At 36.9% G+C, this 16,685-nt stretch overlaps 1 protein-coding gene across 1 annotated transcript; it reads left to right on the forward strand.

Annotated features, from left to right (window-relative positions):
- The first annotated feature begins 628 nt into the window (after window positions 1-628).
- Window positions 629-16,643, forward strand: LOC131079676 (probable beta-D-xylosidase 5). Its single transcript, XM_058017686.2, has 7 exons — window positions 629-1,046; window positions 12,692-12,976; window positions 13,171-13,340; window positions 13,421-13,518; window positions 13,623-13,970; window positions 15,075-15,488; window positions 15,818-16,643. The coding sequence occupies exons 1-7, from the start codon at window positions 651-653 to the stop codon at window positions 16,492-16,494; spliced, it is 2,388 nt and encodes a 795-aa protein (XP_057873669.2). The 5' UTR covers window positions 629-650; the 3' UTR covers window positions 16,495-16,643.
- The last annotated feature ends 42 nt before the right edge of the window (window positions 16,644-16,685 follow it).

Here is a 16,685-nt window from a genome sequence, read left to right on the forward strand (position 1 = left end):
TTTATCAGTATGTGACATTATTTCAAAATAGACAAAAATAAATAAAAAATTACATGAATATACAAATTTCACATTTACAAGTCTTCGAACACTTAGTGTTGTGGTTGAAACAATTTCCCGAATAAGATAAATTAAAAATACATTTACAATCATAATTTAATCTTTTTTAAATACTATATTAAACTTAATTTAATTGATAAATAACAAATTAATCCCAAAAGACTCCATCATATGTGACACAAAGTTTAAGATAGCCAAGACGTTTCCTTTGATGACTTCACACTCTTCCTCAAACCTCTAGATTGCCAAACTTACAATACACATCATAAGGACCATTTTCACAAGATATACCCCTTTACTGAAAGCACTCATCTTGGCAGTTCTCAGGCTTACACATTCCACTCAAATGGTGAGTCCCACGTAGATCACTTCACATAAGTTGAAAAAAAATCCAAACGTTTTCTTCTCTCCCACACATAGCATGTCTTCTTAGCCCAACGGTCACATCTCAACAGAAAAAATCCACATTGGCATTTATTTCTTTCACTCAAGTATAATCCCTCAACCAACCTTGAAGAACAATCCATGTCTTTTCTCAGTCCCATATCTGGTATAAATATGAGATATGAATTCACTTTTGTTAAAAGAGCATGAAAATGGAGCTTCCTTTTCTTATCCTTGTTGCTCTTATCCTTGTCCATGCAACTCAGGTTCATTCTGCCATTGAATATGCTTGCAACCCCAAAAGAATGGACATAAAGAAACTGGGCTTCTGCAACACCTCCATGACTTTTAATGAAAGAGCCAAAGACCTCGTTGGAAGACTTACTCTACAAGAGAAAGTACAGCAGCTTGTGAACCAAGCAGCTGGTGTGCCAAGGCTGGGAGTTCCTGGTTATGAATGGTGGTCTGAGGCCTTGCATGGAGTCTCTAACACTGGACCTGGTGTTAAGTTTAATGCTACTGTGCCTGGTGCTACAAGCTTTCCCCAAGTCATACTTACTGCAGCTAGTTTCAATGAATCTCTGTGGTACAAAATTGGACAGGCATGTCCTCTTTACACAATGCTTTGATTAGTTGCTATAGAATTCCTTAGCATTAGTACTCTTCTCCTTGTCTATCACTTAGCCAGTATAATTCTTTCATGCATGTTTTTTTATGTGTTAGTACCTCTCCTCTCCTTGTCTATCACTTAGCCAGTATAATTCTTTCATGCATGTTTTTTTATGTGTTAGTACCTCTTCTCCACCTTGTGTTCAGGTTTGGAATTTCATGGTCTATATGATTGATTTTTCAATTTTAGAATGCATTTTACAACTTCAAAATTTATTAGATCGTATAGATTATCATGCTAATTAGGAAGCAACAAATACGAAAAAGAATACTTAGCATTTTTTTACTCTCTTTGTATATGTTGCATTTTAGTTGGCTGGATAGCCACCGGCTGTGTTAATAGCTTCCTCCACCTTGTGTTCAGATCTGGAATTTCATGGTCTATGTGATAGCTTTCCAAGTTTAGACTGTATATTACAACTTTAACTTTTAACAAGATTGTCTTAAAATAGTTTCTAATAGTTTCATCCATTGCGAAAGAGAAGCTTCAAATTTAGGGTTGGGACTCTTGTTTCAAGCCCATTCTTTGTTCTTGTTGGTGTTAATTTTAGTACTTTCAGATTGCATAAAACTCAGAAAATTAGATTTAGATTAATTAACTAATTAATTTTTCAGACTTTAGGCATAATGAAGGAAATGAAAAACTAAAGACAATGCACAGTTACCCTGGGAAAACCTCCTAGGAGGAAAAACCTAGCCAAAGGATCCTCAGATCTGATTTATGATTTAGAATTCAACAGGAAATTATACACTTATCTGGTTTTACATTCACCATGAGAGAGGAATAATTAGGTTACAGTCCTCCTTATCTGATTACAGCCCTTTTATTGGAGTCTTCAATGTTGTATGATGATCTGTCTCTAAGAGAGTTCACTGCCTTCAAGGTAAGATCTGCTGCTGTTAGATCAAGTTCGCGCCCTCCTATTTGGGTCTGCTACAACATGTGAGGTTCGCTATTTGCTGGTTGCAATCCTTATGAAGTTCGCTGCCTACTTTGGAAGTCTTTGATCTTGCTTGAAGTTCACTGCCACTATGGAAGACTTTGATAAATTTCGCTCTTCACCAAGGATTGTTTTTATTAGCATGAAACTTGATTGATCTAAGTGAGAGGAAAGTGTTGCATATATAGGAGACATATAGATCCCTAAACATGTTGGCCTCCTTTACTTTAAACATTTCATTGCTTTCCTTTTAATTTACCTTGAAGGGGTCGGCCCTATCAAGGAGGCATGTTTATTTGAGTGTGTGGCGTGAAACCTTAAGTGCCGAGAGTGATGGGCCTAGCTCTATAAGAAGGGGGGGGCGGATTCCAATGTTGCCTAAGGCAATAGGAATCCGCATGCCCTAATTACAACCAACACTCCCTCTTAATTAGGGAATAGAATCATAATCATAATCTTCTAGCTTGCACACAAGCATAGACTGGATCCACCTTGCATTACTCACAGAGGGTGGAGAGGATCCTTTGCTTACCATCTTACATTGCCCGCAGAGGATGGTCATAGGTTACAATACCATCTTACATTGCCCGCAGAGGATGGTTTAAGTTTATACTCCTCCCTGAGAAGTTTACAATACCACCTTACATTGCCCGCAGAGGGTGGTTAACATTTACAATACCATCTTACATTGCCCGTAGAGGATGGTTAATGATCACACTTCTCCCTGAGAAGTTTACAATACCACCTTACATTGCCCGCAGAGGGTGGTTAACATTTACAACACCATCTTACATTGCCCGCAGAGGATGGTTTAAGGATTATGCTTCTCCCTAAGAAGATTTACATTACCACCTTACATTGCTTGCAGAGGGTGGATTTATACAATACAAAGTATCACTATGCTAGAGACTCTCTCTCAATTGGAGATTCATTTTCCACAATACCAAGTCTATCCCTGAAGTACACAAACTTCACTTTGGCTAGAGGCTTGGTAAGAATATCTGCAACCTGCTCATCTGTGCTGACATACTTCAGCTAAACGGCACCTCTTTGCACCATGTCCCGAACATAATGAAAATGAGTTTCCACATGTTTTGACCTGTCCTGAAACACTGGATTGTTAGACATTTTAATACAACTCTAGTTATCATAGTGAATGACTGTAGGATCCCATGGCTGACCAAACAGTCCAGCAAGAAGCTTACGAAGCCATACTGCTTCTCTGGAAGCTACACTTGCAGCAATATACTCAGCTTCAGCAGTGCTCAATGCCACTGAGGATTGTTTTCTGCAAGCCCAAGAGATCACTGCAGAGCCCAAGCTAAAGCAAATACCAAAGGTACTTTTTTTGTCTTTGACGCTTCCAGCCCAGTCTGCATCAAAATAACCTTCCAAGGTTATTGGAGTGTTAAGTGGATACTTCAACCCAAAACCAATAGTGCCTTGCAAATATCTTAGGATATGCTTGGCAGCAACCAGGGGAACATGCTTGGGTAGGCTCATGAACTGGCTGAGAGCATTCATAGCAAAACATATGTCTGGTCTAGTATTGACTAGATACATCAGAGATCCAATCAACTGTCGGTACTCGGATGGATCTGCAAAATCAGAGTTAGCTGTAGAGATACTCAACTTCTTTAAGTTAGATTCCATAGGAGTAGACATTGGCTTAAAATCCATCATCCGAAATCTTTTCAGAATGTCAATAGTATACTTTCCTTGACTTAGAAAGATTTCATTAGATCTTTGCCATACTTCTAAACCTAGGAAATAATGCATTAGACCTAAATCTTTCATTTCAAATTCAGAAGCTAGATCTTTCTTGCATCCAATAATAAGTTCATTTTTACCAGTAAGAAATAAGTCATCCACATAAAGAACTAAAATCAACATTTCATCATTTGCAATTTTAAGATAAATGTTAGGGTCAGCATCATTTTTACGAAAGCCTAGACTTAACAAATATTTATCAATTCTTTCATACCAAGCACGAGGGGCTTGTTTAAGACCATAAAGAGCTTTCTTTAACCTGCACACGTGAGTTAATCTATCCTGGATCTCATATCCCTCAGGTTGCTCAATATAGACTTCTTCCTCAATGACACCATTGAGAAAAGCAGTCTTAACATCCATCTGATGTAGTTTCCAACCCTTAGCAGCAGCAATAGCAATGATCGTTCTAATGGAGGTATATCTAGCAACAGGGGCAAATGTTTCTTCATAATCTATGCCTTCCTTTTGGGAAAAACCACGAGCTACAAATCTAGCCTTATATTTTTCAATACTACCATCAGCATTATGTTTAATTTTAAACAACCATTTAGAGGAAACAACGGATTTACCTTTGGGTCAAGGCACAAGGTCCCACACATCATTCTTGATGATTGACTGATATTCTTCATCCATAGCAAGCTTCCAGGCATGATGACTTAAGGCTTCTTCAACATTGCAAGGTTCAGATTCAATGAGATTACACATTAAGGAAACATAGTTGGAAAATACCTGAGGTCTCTTAGATTCACGAAAGGTGCCACTTAGAGCAGCAAATCTTTCTGCTTCTTGAATGGTGTTTCTTACCCAAAGTGGCCTCTTTTTGGAGATGATGATGTCACTGGGAATGTCAGTGGGAATCATGGTCTCAGGAGGATCATCATGATCCTCTTGGGATGGAGGATCAACTTGCTCCCTCTGAATCTCAGGGTTAGTATCAACATTCGTATTTTGATTAACATTAGATTCATCAATAACACCAGAGCCTTTCGATTTCTTAAAAGCAATGTCTTCTTCAAATGTAACATCCCTACTTACCTCAATGTACCTTTGACCTGGGATGTAGATCCTAAATGCCTTGGAGGATTCACTGTATCCGACAAGCATCCCTTTCTTTCCGGAGGGTTCCAACTTTGATCGCTTTTCTTTAGGTATATGAACATAGACAGGACTTCCAAAGATTCTGAGATGACTGATGTCTGGTTTGGAACCTGTGAAAGCTTCTTCCGGGGTCATGTTCTTTAGGGCACGATGAGGACATCTATTCTGTATATATACTGCAGTTCTAGAAGCCTCGGCCCATAGGAAAGTCTGAAGGTCTTGATCGTGGATCATAGCCTTTGCAGCCTCCACAATGGTCCTATTCTTTCTTTCAGTGACACCATTTTGTTGAGGATTGTATGGAACACAAAACTCCCTCTTAATTCCTGATTCAATTCAAAAATCATGAAAGCTTCTGGAGGTGTACTCACCTCCATTGTCAGATCTCAAACATTTAATTCTTTTACCAGAGGAGTTTTCAGATAATGCTTTAAATTCTTTAAATTTACTTAACACTTCATCAGATTCTTTAGTTTTCAAAAAGTAGATCCAAGTTTTCCTAGAGAAGTCATCTATGAAGATTACGTAATAAAGAAATCCACTAGGAGATGCCATAGACATAGGACCACATAAATCAGAGTGAACAAGTTCAAGTTTGTCTTTAGCTCTATTTTCGCTTTTATGAAATGGATTTTTAACATTCTTACCAATAGCACAACCTTTACAAATGTTATCATGAACTTGACTGAGTTTAGGCATACCTTTGACTAACCTTTTAAGTGATGGAAGAGCTTGGTAATGTAGATGTCCAAGTCTTCTATGCCATAGTTCACAGGATTCCGGGACCTCATTAATGAGTGCTTGAATAGGGTTAGTAGAGAGCTTATAAAGACTATCATATCTATGACCAATTATACGAGCAGATTTGAAACTAGCTTTCTTAGACCAAGCAAGAACTTTTCCTTCAGAAAATGCAATTTGATAACCTTTATCTTCTAAGGCAGAAATGGAAATTAGATTTCTTTTAATTCCAGGAACAAACCGTATATCACTTAGATGTAATGAAATACCAGAATCTAAATTTAGAGAAGTAGAACCAGAACCTCTTACCGAATAACGAGCGTCATCACCAATTACCACGTAAAGACTGGTATCCTTTTCTACAAGACCTGAAAGGTGGTCACAGTAACCTGTGATGTGTCTAGAGGCACCACTGTCAATCAACCATGTATTTCTATCTGAGGGAATACTGCTAGAAAGGGCAGAAATGAATAGGAAGTCATCATTGTGTTCTGAAACTTCATTTAGATTAGCTTCACTTTGGTTAGGGTTAAATTGGCATTCCTTAGCATAGTGACCGAATTTGTCACATCTAAAGCATCGCACACGCGAAGTATCTCTTGGTTTCTTCCAAGGGTGTTGGGAACTGAAAGGTCTTGATTCCCTATTTCTTTTAGGATAAGGTTGCTTCCAATTACCCTTTTTCTTGCATTGGGCAGCGAGCATGTGATGCTCATCTACAAGAGGGCTCTTGGATTGACCTCTAGTGAAGAGGCGAGACTCTTCTTGGATGCAGTCATTCTTAAGACGATCAAGGGAAGGTAGCTCAGACCGGCCACTTATGGTTTGGATAAATGATTCCCAAGAGAAGGGTAGGCCATTAAGAGCAATCATGACAAGGTCTTTGTCTTCCATGATATGACCAATTAATCCTAGCTGATTCTTAAGTTCAGAAATTCTCATGAAGTAGGAAATAATAGAATCTTCTTTAGCCATTTTGATATTAAGTAGTTGTTGTCTTAACGTAATTGCCCTACTAAGATTGTTAACTTCATATGTACCTTGAAGATGGCTAAACATTTCCCTTGCAGTGGTGAATGAGGCAATAGAGGTGACGAGGTGATCTTTGACTGAGTCAATGAGGATCTTCCTGGCCTTAATAGCATCCTTTTTGAATTGTTTTAACTCAGCAGCATCCGATGGCACAATTAGCTCTTTTTCTTCTATGAATTGGAGGAGGTCTTCTTCCTCGAGAGCCAACTTGATTCGAACCTTCCATGCAGTAAAATTTAGATTCCCATCAAGCCTATCTTCAACTTTCAGCCCCATTGACCTGATTTGCAAAAACTACAGCAAACTGAAATAAAGGTGAACTGAATTTTAAATCTGAAGATTAATCTAACCAATTAGCTCTGATACCATGTTAATTTTAGTACTTTCAGATTGCATAAAACTCAAAAAATTAGATTTAGATTAATTAACTAATTAGTTTTTCAGACTTTAGGCATAATGAAGGAAATGAAAAACTAAAGACAATGCACAGTTACCCTGGGAAAACCTCCTAGGAGAAAAAACCCAGCCAAAGGATCCTCAGATCTGATTTATGATTTAGAATTCAACAAAAAATTATACACTTATCTGGTTTTACAGTCACCATGAGGGAGGAATAATTAGGTTACAGTCCTCCTTATCTGATTACAGCCCTTTTATTGGAGTCTTCAATGTTGTATGATGATCTGTTGTCTCTAAGAGAGTTCGTTGCCTTCAAGGTAAGATCTGTTGCTGTTAGATCAAGTTCGCACCCTCCTATTTGGGTTTGCTACAACATGTGAGGTTCGCTATTTGCTGGTTGCAATCCTTATGAAGTACGCTGCCACTATATGGAAGTTCGCTGCCTACTTTGGAAGTCTTTGATCTTGCTTGAAGTTCGCTGCCACTATGGAAGACTTTGATAAATTTCGCTCTTCACCAAGGATTGTTTTTATTAGCATGAAACTTGATTGATCTAAGTGAGAGGAAGGTGTTGCATATATAGGAGACATATAGATCCCTAAACATGTCGGCCTCCTTTACTTTAAACATTTCATTGCTTTCCTTTTAATTTACCTTGAAGGGGTCGGCCCTATCAAGGAGGCATGTTTATTTGAGTGTGTGGCGTGAAACCTTAAGTGCCGAGAGTGATGGGCCTAGCTCTATAAGAAGGGGGGGCGGATTCCAATGTTGCCTAAGGCAATAGGAATCCGCAAGCCGTAATTACAACCAACAGTTGGAAGCTTTCTAAATTCTAGCTGGTTTTTTCTTTCCAATCTTACTATTTTTTTGGTCAAAATTCTCTTAAATATTTGCTATAACAAGTAAAATTATATAGAAGTTTACATTCAATTATTATATATTTTTATTGTCTATTCACAGTTTTAGAATTATGTTTCCTAAGACTATACATAATAATATATTTTAGAATAAAAACTAACTTATTTACATTGTTTTATTAAAAATAAAAATTTATATTTTTTTCATATTTAATATGAATGATTAAAATATTTAGTTAATTCAAATCATACATAATAATATATCTTAAAACAATAGTTAAATTATTTGCACTATTTCATTAAAAATGAAAATAAAAATCATATTTAATATGAATGCTTGATAATATTGATAAAAGTATTTAAAGACAAAGTGTCATAAAATTTTCATATGAGAAATAGAAGTGACCATCACCTTCACTTATTCTTGCGTTAATTCTGATTATGGTACCACATTGATAAACAATTATTATCTCATGTTGTAGAAGTTTCTTCAAGATTAGTAAATTTCTTTCTTAGTATTGAGTATGTGAACTATACTATTGCATTACTAACAGATCTCTTTTCTTCCTTGTTTTTGGTGTGGAAATAGAGTATTAGGGTGGGGTCCCATTTGGGGGAGGCCCAGGGGAGAGGGGGCATAGTGCACTTAAACTTCTATGTTTTTTTAGCAAAAGGAGGTTTCATGAAAAAAAAAATTGCTATGAGATTATTTGAAATCTTTTCCTAGAAATTAGAAGCTCCTACTTTTTAGGCTTGTATATTTGAGCAAGTGAACATGAGATGGGGCTAGAAATTGTCCCACCAACTTAGGGATGTTATATGCCACTTGTCAAACATTTAAGTGTAAATTTCCATTAAAAAATAGTTTTAGAGGGAAAATGATTTTTTTTTCACTTATTTATTAGTGCAGATAGTATAGAAGACAAAGGTATTATATTCATGAGACCACCAGCTTCCTTAGATTTCGAAGCTTAAACTTTTAAGTGAACTGCACTGCAAAATTCATGGGACCAACAACTTTAAAATTTTCCTAAAAAATCTCAACAGCTCCAGCTCTATTTTTTAGGAAACCCCCCTCCATGGGACCCTAGCTTTAGTCCCAACAAGAAGCAAATTTATTGTCCTAGATTTTGTTCCAAGTCAATAGCTACTTTCTTTGAGGAGAGTATTCTACCAGCATTCATAACAATAGCTAATCGTATTCTTTGTTGCAAATTTTGTCTTGTAACCCTTCACCTCCTCACATTGACTATGAATATACTACATTTATAAAAACCAGTTAAATATATCTCTTACTCCAGATTTTATTCTACATTAATATAAGTTTCTCCTTATGTTGGGTGTCATCTCTTGTTAGCTAGGGGAAAGGATCCAATAGCCATCATGTTTCAATTACCCGGTCACCCCTTGCACACCTAACCCCCAAATTACTATCTTTGGAAAAAATCAGCACATGATAATTAAAAATCCACTAAATATTCCACCTATATCAAAAGTTGTCCACTTGTACACTTAGTAGTTAAAATTTGAATATTTGATTGGAGGAGTTGCACAGCTTTTGATAACCATAGTGCATGGTTGCTAGGGCATTTGTGCATAGGTATTGGTCAAAACATTTATTAGAGGAATATGTATTAGATCAATTGTGATTTTTTTTTGTGGTTGTACCACACATTTATTGGGCATCACCTTCTAAATGACAACTCTTTGACCTCTATGCACATACTAGAAGCTGAAACAATAAATTTAAAGTCTCGGGTCATATGAAGAAACCCAAAAAATTGTTAAAATCCGACATACAATATGTGAGCTTAGAGTTTGCAAAGTTAAGGTTGGTGGCTGCTAGGCTCTTTCCCCTATTCTATTCATTACCATAATAAGTCATCTCTTATTGCAATATTATATTAAATATCAAAATAGTATAGTTTTTCCCACGTTCCCCAAGTTGGGGAATGGGGTACAAAGACAAAACTTCCTTTTTTTACCCAATATTTAAAATTTGAGGAACATCCTAGGACATCTTCCCAAATTGGAGGACGTTTCCCAAGATGCCCCCTTATGCAGAAATGTTGTAGACCACAAGGATAGCAGGTCATCCCGATTTCTTAAGGATTGCTTGTCGAACTCATTCAAAAATCACAATAAACAAAAAATTAAAAACCCTAACCCCTTGCGGGCGACTCACAAGGCCCCACAACATTAAAAAAAATGATATTTCACTCCCAAAAACTCTAGCTCGTATTCATCGCACCTAAAGGACAGCACATATGATGAATGTTCATGTGACCTCAAAGGCCTTGTTTGTGCTTGGTGCAGGGGATCTACTCCTCAATCCCACCCCATATGCAAAATCTAGATTAATACTTCTTTCCTAGTGTAATGTGAGAGCATACTACTACATTGATAAGTATAACTAGTCTGATATTTGTTGCAGAAATTGTTCTATGTTAATACCTCCTTGTGGTGGGTGTCAGTATCCTACTGGATTGATGGTAATTGGAATCAAATTCCTTCTTGTGGATATGGAAAGTCTATTATGCTCTATATGTTTTTGGTGAGCATACTCGTTGATAACACTAGCAGGTCAGATCTGTTGTTGTGGGTGCAGTTCTATTGTCCATATGTATTGTGTCTGATAATTCTCCAACATTTATAAAAATATGAGTTTGATGTCTTTCTGCATATTTTTTCTGAAGTTAATTCTCCTATATTGAGTGTGAAGAGATTGATGATAAAACAGTGAAATTTCTTATTACAAATTTTGCTAGCTCTCCTCCTTGTACTAGATTTGATTGTATTCCTAAAAATAGAAACAGGTATTCCTTGTTGCAGATTTCATTCAACACTAGTGTATCTAAACTAGGTACATTGATTACAAAAGCAACTCTTATGTCATGTTAAAAAATTTGTTATATGTTACTGTTTTATTCTCTCTTTGTGTTGGGTATGAACATAGTAAAAATTTGATAACGACGTCAAGTCAGATCTCTTTCTGATGATTTTCTTCCACTTAATCTCATAGACCTCCTTGGGTTGCATGAATATGAATAACAAATAGTCATGAACAGTAGTGAGACTGATACTTCGAGATTTTTTTCCAAGATTTGATGCAGCATTTTTTTTTTTCTGTTGGGAGAACACTACTACACTGATAATGATAGCAGTTCTGATATCTTGTTGCAAATTATATTCCACGTAAATACTTCCTCTTCTCCTTGAGTTGGTCTTTAGTATACTACAACATTGGTTAACAATGGCAATGTTGGGGATTTTACTCCAATAACTACCTGTTTTGGGTGAGTATATTGGTACATTGGTACCAATGGCAAGACAAATTCCTCATTGCATATATTATTAAAGTTAGTACCTTCTTGTTTTAAGGGTGAGTACAAATCGATAATAGTTAGCAAGTCAAAATTCTTATTGATGATTTTGATCATCATCAATATCTACTTGTCTTCTGTGTGTTGGTTGCGGGCATATTATTACAGTGAAACAATAGCAACAGTGATCTGTCTTCGAAGATTTTTGTTCCATATTAAAACACTTCATTTCCAACTTGTAATGGGTATGAGTTTACAAGATAAGATAACTAATGTGAGTTAAGACAAAATTGTTTGTAGGAGCTATTAATGCGTATTTACTTTGTTTACACATCCTTTCCCTGAACATTTAATTTTAACATATATTTCCCCAACCTTGACTTGATTTAAATTTTCGTGCACAACATTATTACTGCAAATATGCATAAATTTTGTGCCTACACCATCATATATAATTGACAGGTTAAAAGAAATGCAGTTCATCTTCTACTTGAATCACAACTCACAATTTTTTTGATTCCATAGTGTTACACTATTACATTTGTAGCAATAGCAAGCCAAATTCCTGCTTGCAGATTCTGTTCCAAGTTAATCTCTCTCCTTTTGGTTCTTTGACCCCAAGGTGCTGTATTATTACATTGAGAGCAACAGTAATTCAAATTCCTTCTTTCAGATTTCATCCCGAGTTAATACCTCTCCTCACGATTCTTGGACCTCAAGCTGTTACACTATTAAATGAAAATAACAGTGAATCAAATTCATCTTGCAGATTTTGTTCCAAGTTAATACCTCTACTTGTGTAAATTGTAATTATTCTATGGATTTTGTCCCATGTCAATCTCTCTCCAATTGTTGCTTGTGTTTATTCTACCGCAATGATAACAGTAAAAGGTCATACCTATTTGTTGCACATTTGGTTATGTTGTTAATTCCTCCTCTACTCCTGCTGGGTTCGGTGTATACCATGAAATTGATTGTAGATTTTGTTCTACATTAATGGACCCTTTCCTCCTCGTGTTGGGTGAGCCAGTGGTAACTTTGATACCTGTAGGAGTCTGACATCTTGTTGTGAGTATTATTCCATAGTAATACCCCTCTTTCTTGTGTTAGGTGTGGGTATTATACTGCATTGGCTGTTGCAAGTAAGACAAAAATAATTGATGAGACACTTAAAGCACCAAAAAATTTACCAGCACAGAACTAGTATTCGAGTAAAAATTCCCTTTGTAATATTAACAACCTTCCCTTTTCTGACACCAATACAGCCTAGCAACGTTTATATGCTCTGTTTACTTAAATTGGTATATCCATTGTCAAAAATTTCTTACTTTCTCCCCTCAAGAATCATTTAAGGAGCACGAGCATAACCATTTCATGGTTCAATAACTCAATATTCTAATTTATGCCTTTGTAGGTTGTGTCTACAGAAGCAAGGGCAATGCATAATGTGGGACAGGCTGGTCTGACATATTGGAGTCCTAATGTCAACATCTTCAGAGATCCCAGATGGGGTCGTGGCCAAGAAACCCCTGGAGAAGACCCATTGGTTGTAAGCCAGTATGCAGTTAACTATGTCAAAGGACTTCAAGAAATAGATAACAAGTCCGACACACTCAAGATCTCCACCTGCTGTAAACATTACACTGCTTATGATCTTGACAACTGGAATGGGGTGGATCGTTTTCACTTCAATGCTGAGGTGACTTATACTATTTAAGTATTTTATCTGACAGCTCATCCCGACATTCTCCAATTTTTTTATGGCCAATTGAGTACTGTGGCACTGTAGATTTAATGGCTTAACTTCGAGAAAACAAACTAATTTAATAAAAAAAGATGTACAGTTCAATTATTGAAACATATGCTAAATTTATCAAGAATTTGTATTTAAAGGTTACCCAACAAGATTTGGAGGATACTTATCAGCCACCTTTCAAGAGTTGTGTTCAAGAAGGCCATGTCAGTAGCGTAATGTGCTCCTATAACAGGGTTAATGGGGTTCCAACTTGTGCTGATGAGAATCTACTCAAAGGAATTGTTAGAGACCAATGGGGTCTAGATGGGTAAGTCAAATTTTCGTCTGAATATTGTTAACCTATCTATCTAGCTAAAGTAATGGTTTAACATTGTATTGCTTGGGCAGATACATAGCATCAGATTGTGACTCTGTTGCAGTATTCTATGAAGCAATCAAATACACCGACACCCCTGAAGATGCAGTTGCTGTGGCTTTGAAGGCTGGTAAATTGAGAATTTACAGAAACTTAAGACCTCAATAACGAAAACTATGTGTACATGCAATTGTTTTGGTTCCTATTAATCTTTGGGATATGCCATAATGGCAGGGCTGGACTTAAACTGTGGAACATACCTTGGGAAATACACAGAGAATGCTGTGAAAACAGGGAAAGTGGAGCAGTCTGTAGTTGATCAAGCACTTGTGAATAACTATGTGGTTTTGATGCGCCTTGGGTTCTTTGATGGTGATCCTCTAAATCAAACCTATGGCAAACTAGGTGCAAAGGACGTTTGCACTGCTGAGCATCAGCAACTAGCTTTGGATGCAGCCAGGCAGGGCATTGTTTTGTTGAAGAATAATGGGTCATTACCCCTGTCTGCCTCCAAATTCAAGTCTTTGGCAGTTATAGGTCCCCACGCAAATGCAACCAAGGTCATGATTGGTAACTATGCAGGTAAAGTATCATAGAATACTGTAACAGCATTCATTGAAATTGGATTTTTGCAATCTGTTGCATTCTTGTGTTTGTGAGCACTCATTATGGTGTCTTTTTGAATTACAGAAAATCTAAAGGTGACTTTTAGGTGATGGTGTAACCAGTACTTCAAAGTAGGAAATCCCAAGGAGTCTTGGATTTTAACTTCATGAAAATGCTTATGTCATAAACTGAGACTTGCCAATAAATTCAACAAAAGATTCCAGTTATGGTCTAGAAGTAAGTTAGCACAAAGGCAATTTTTGGGTATACTGGAGAGCCCAAAAGAAAAAACCTAAGGATGTTGCTATTATGTTGCAGATGACCATAATTCAAGTGCCTCGCTAATGATGGATCATCGTAGTTCACATCATGAGTGAATTTGCGAGACCCAAATGAATTTATGAATAGAAACATGTTGGTGCCATTCCTATCATGTACCATGTGAGCTCAGGTGGAAGTCCCGGTTAACTCTATTGAAACTTCTAAAATATGGTTGCATGTACAACTCCTTGTGAAAATAATTGGTTAAAAACAGTATCTTTTTTAGGTCACTGCCAAGAAAGATACTAATTTGATGCATAAGACCCCACTTTGCATGCATTCCAGCAGTAGGTTGTTTTTTCATTTACTTTATATATTGTTCAAATGAGCTGTACAAGGTATCCTCAGCTGGATTCAAACCTGTGACCTCCACTTTAGGGTAGAATGCTTGGGTGCTGATGTGACATGGCCCCAAGTGAAACCAGGGGGAAGTTTTGGGAAACTCTGTTGTTGCTTGCAAAAGATGGATCTAGGTACAAGTCCTAGGTGAATGGCTTTAGCGTCTCAATGTTTTTTATAGACAGAATGAATTCAATTGATAAGAACACTTCCAAGGTAAAGAGATTAAATCCCAAGCAAGTCCCTGTAGATTTCTTGAGAGACCCTACTGTGAATTGGGGCCAGGATGAAGCCCGTAATCATTACATGATAAAAGCATCTCTGCTGTGGCAGCTAAGTTGTAGATCCTCTATCTCATTAAAGGCAGATCTGTTAGTCTTAAGAAAAGTGTACTAAAGTTCTACGGTGATTTTCATGCAGGTATTCCATGCAAATATACAACTCCTCTACAAGGCTTGCAGAAGTACAGCAAGATCACTTACCAGCAAGGATGTGCAAATGTTGCTTGTAGTGATGCTGGGTTGATCAATGCATCAGTCCAAGCAGCCAAAAGTGCAGATGCAGTGATATTAGTTGTAGGACTAGATCAATCAATAGAGGCAGAAGGCCTTGACAGAGTTGATTTGCTCTTGCCTGGCCAACAACAAAAACTAGTCTCAGAAGTTGCAATTGCTGCCAATGGACCTGTCATATTGGTCATAATGTCAGCAGGGCCTATTGATATATCATTTGCTAAAAGTGATGAGAAGATATCTGGGATTTTTTGGGTCGGGTACCCAGGCCAAGCTGGAGGAGATGCCATTGCCCAGATTATTTTTGGTGATTACAATCCAGGTACATATCCATCTACATATTTGAAGATGCAAATTAGTTAATATAGCAGGCGTAGTTTAATGTTTGTTCCAAGTCACAGCCTAGAACATTGGTCTTTTAATAAAGACAATCAAAAAAAGCTTGTAGAATTCACTCTAAAATTGAATTCCTATAGAAACAGTCCTCTTAAGCAAGGAAACAGTCTGATATGTCCTACAGACCAGTTTGATTTAAAGGACATTAAAAATTGCCCCATCTCATCACAATGAGCCTGTCAATGTTAACAATTAAGTTGAATGTAAGAAGGTGAAAGTGAATTCTAATGTTGCATGTATTGACTAACATTGCAGGTGGCAGGTTGCCTTCCACATGGTATACTCAGGAATATGTCACAAAAGTTAATATGACAGACATGAATATGAGACCCAATATTAGTACAGGATATCCTGGCCGGACTTACAGATTTTACACAGGAGACACTGTATATAATTTTGGATATGGACTGAGTTTTACCACTTTTGAACTTTCTCTAATATTCGCACCAACAATTCTCCGGATATCTCTTGACAAGTCACCACTTCTATCATGCTCCCAAATTAGCACAAATACTAGTGTTGTTGGTGCCAAGGTCAATGACTCCCTTTGCCATGAGGAAATTGAAGTTGCTGACACAGTTTGTGAAGGCTTAAATTTTGATTTTGTTGTGCAAGTAAGAAATAGAGGCAACACAACTGGAAGTCATGTGGGTTTGCTTTTTTCCAAACAGCCTTTCAATCTCCATAAAAATGGTTATGCCAAGAAGCAGCTTATTGGATTCAAAAGGGTGGAGGTCAAGACATCAGAATCTCAAAGACTTCAATTCAGGGTTGATGTTTGCAAGGATTTAAGTGTTGTAGACAAAACAGGCAAGAGGAAATTGCTCATGGGTTTGCATACTCTTTCAGTTGGAGCCTCTCATTATAAAGATGATTATCTAAAACACCACCTTTTATTGCAAGGATCATTGGCTGAAAGGAGTGAGCTTTGATAATCACCTCAGCAAGCCAAAGAAAATAATCAGCTCATCCTTCATAGAGATATTTCATTGTTAGTGTCTTCCAATTAAATAATTACCCATTCATACATCTGTAATGCCATTTCTAATATTTAGTTAATTAAGGAGCTTGGTTTCAATTATTTGCTGTGGGGATCATTGGCTAAGGAGTGAACTTTGATAAT

This window comes from Cryptomeria japonica, chromosome 9 (assembly GCF_030272615.1).
Source record: "Cryptomeria japonica chromosome 9, Sugi_1.0, whole genome shotgun sequence".
Lineage (NCBI taxonomy): Eukaryota > Viridiplantae > Streptophyta > Pinopsida > Cupressales > Cupressaceae > Cryptomeria > Cryptomeria japonica.

Coding starts and splice junctions, on each gene's coding strand:
- LOC131079676 (XM_058017686.2), top strand. CDS start 651: ATGAAAATGGAGCTTCCTTTTCTTATCCTTGTTGCTCTTATCCTTGTC. Junction 1,047..12,691: donor TGTGGTACAAAATTGGACAG/GCATGTCCTCTT, acceptor ATGCCTTTGTAG/GTTGTGTCTACAGAAGCAAG. Junction 13,971..15,074: donor CATGATTGGTAACTATGCAG/GTAAAGTATCAT, acceptor ATTTTCATGCAG/GTATTCCATGCAAATATACA.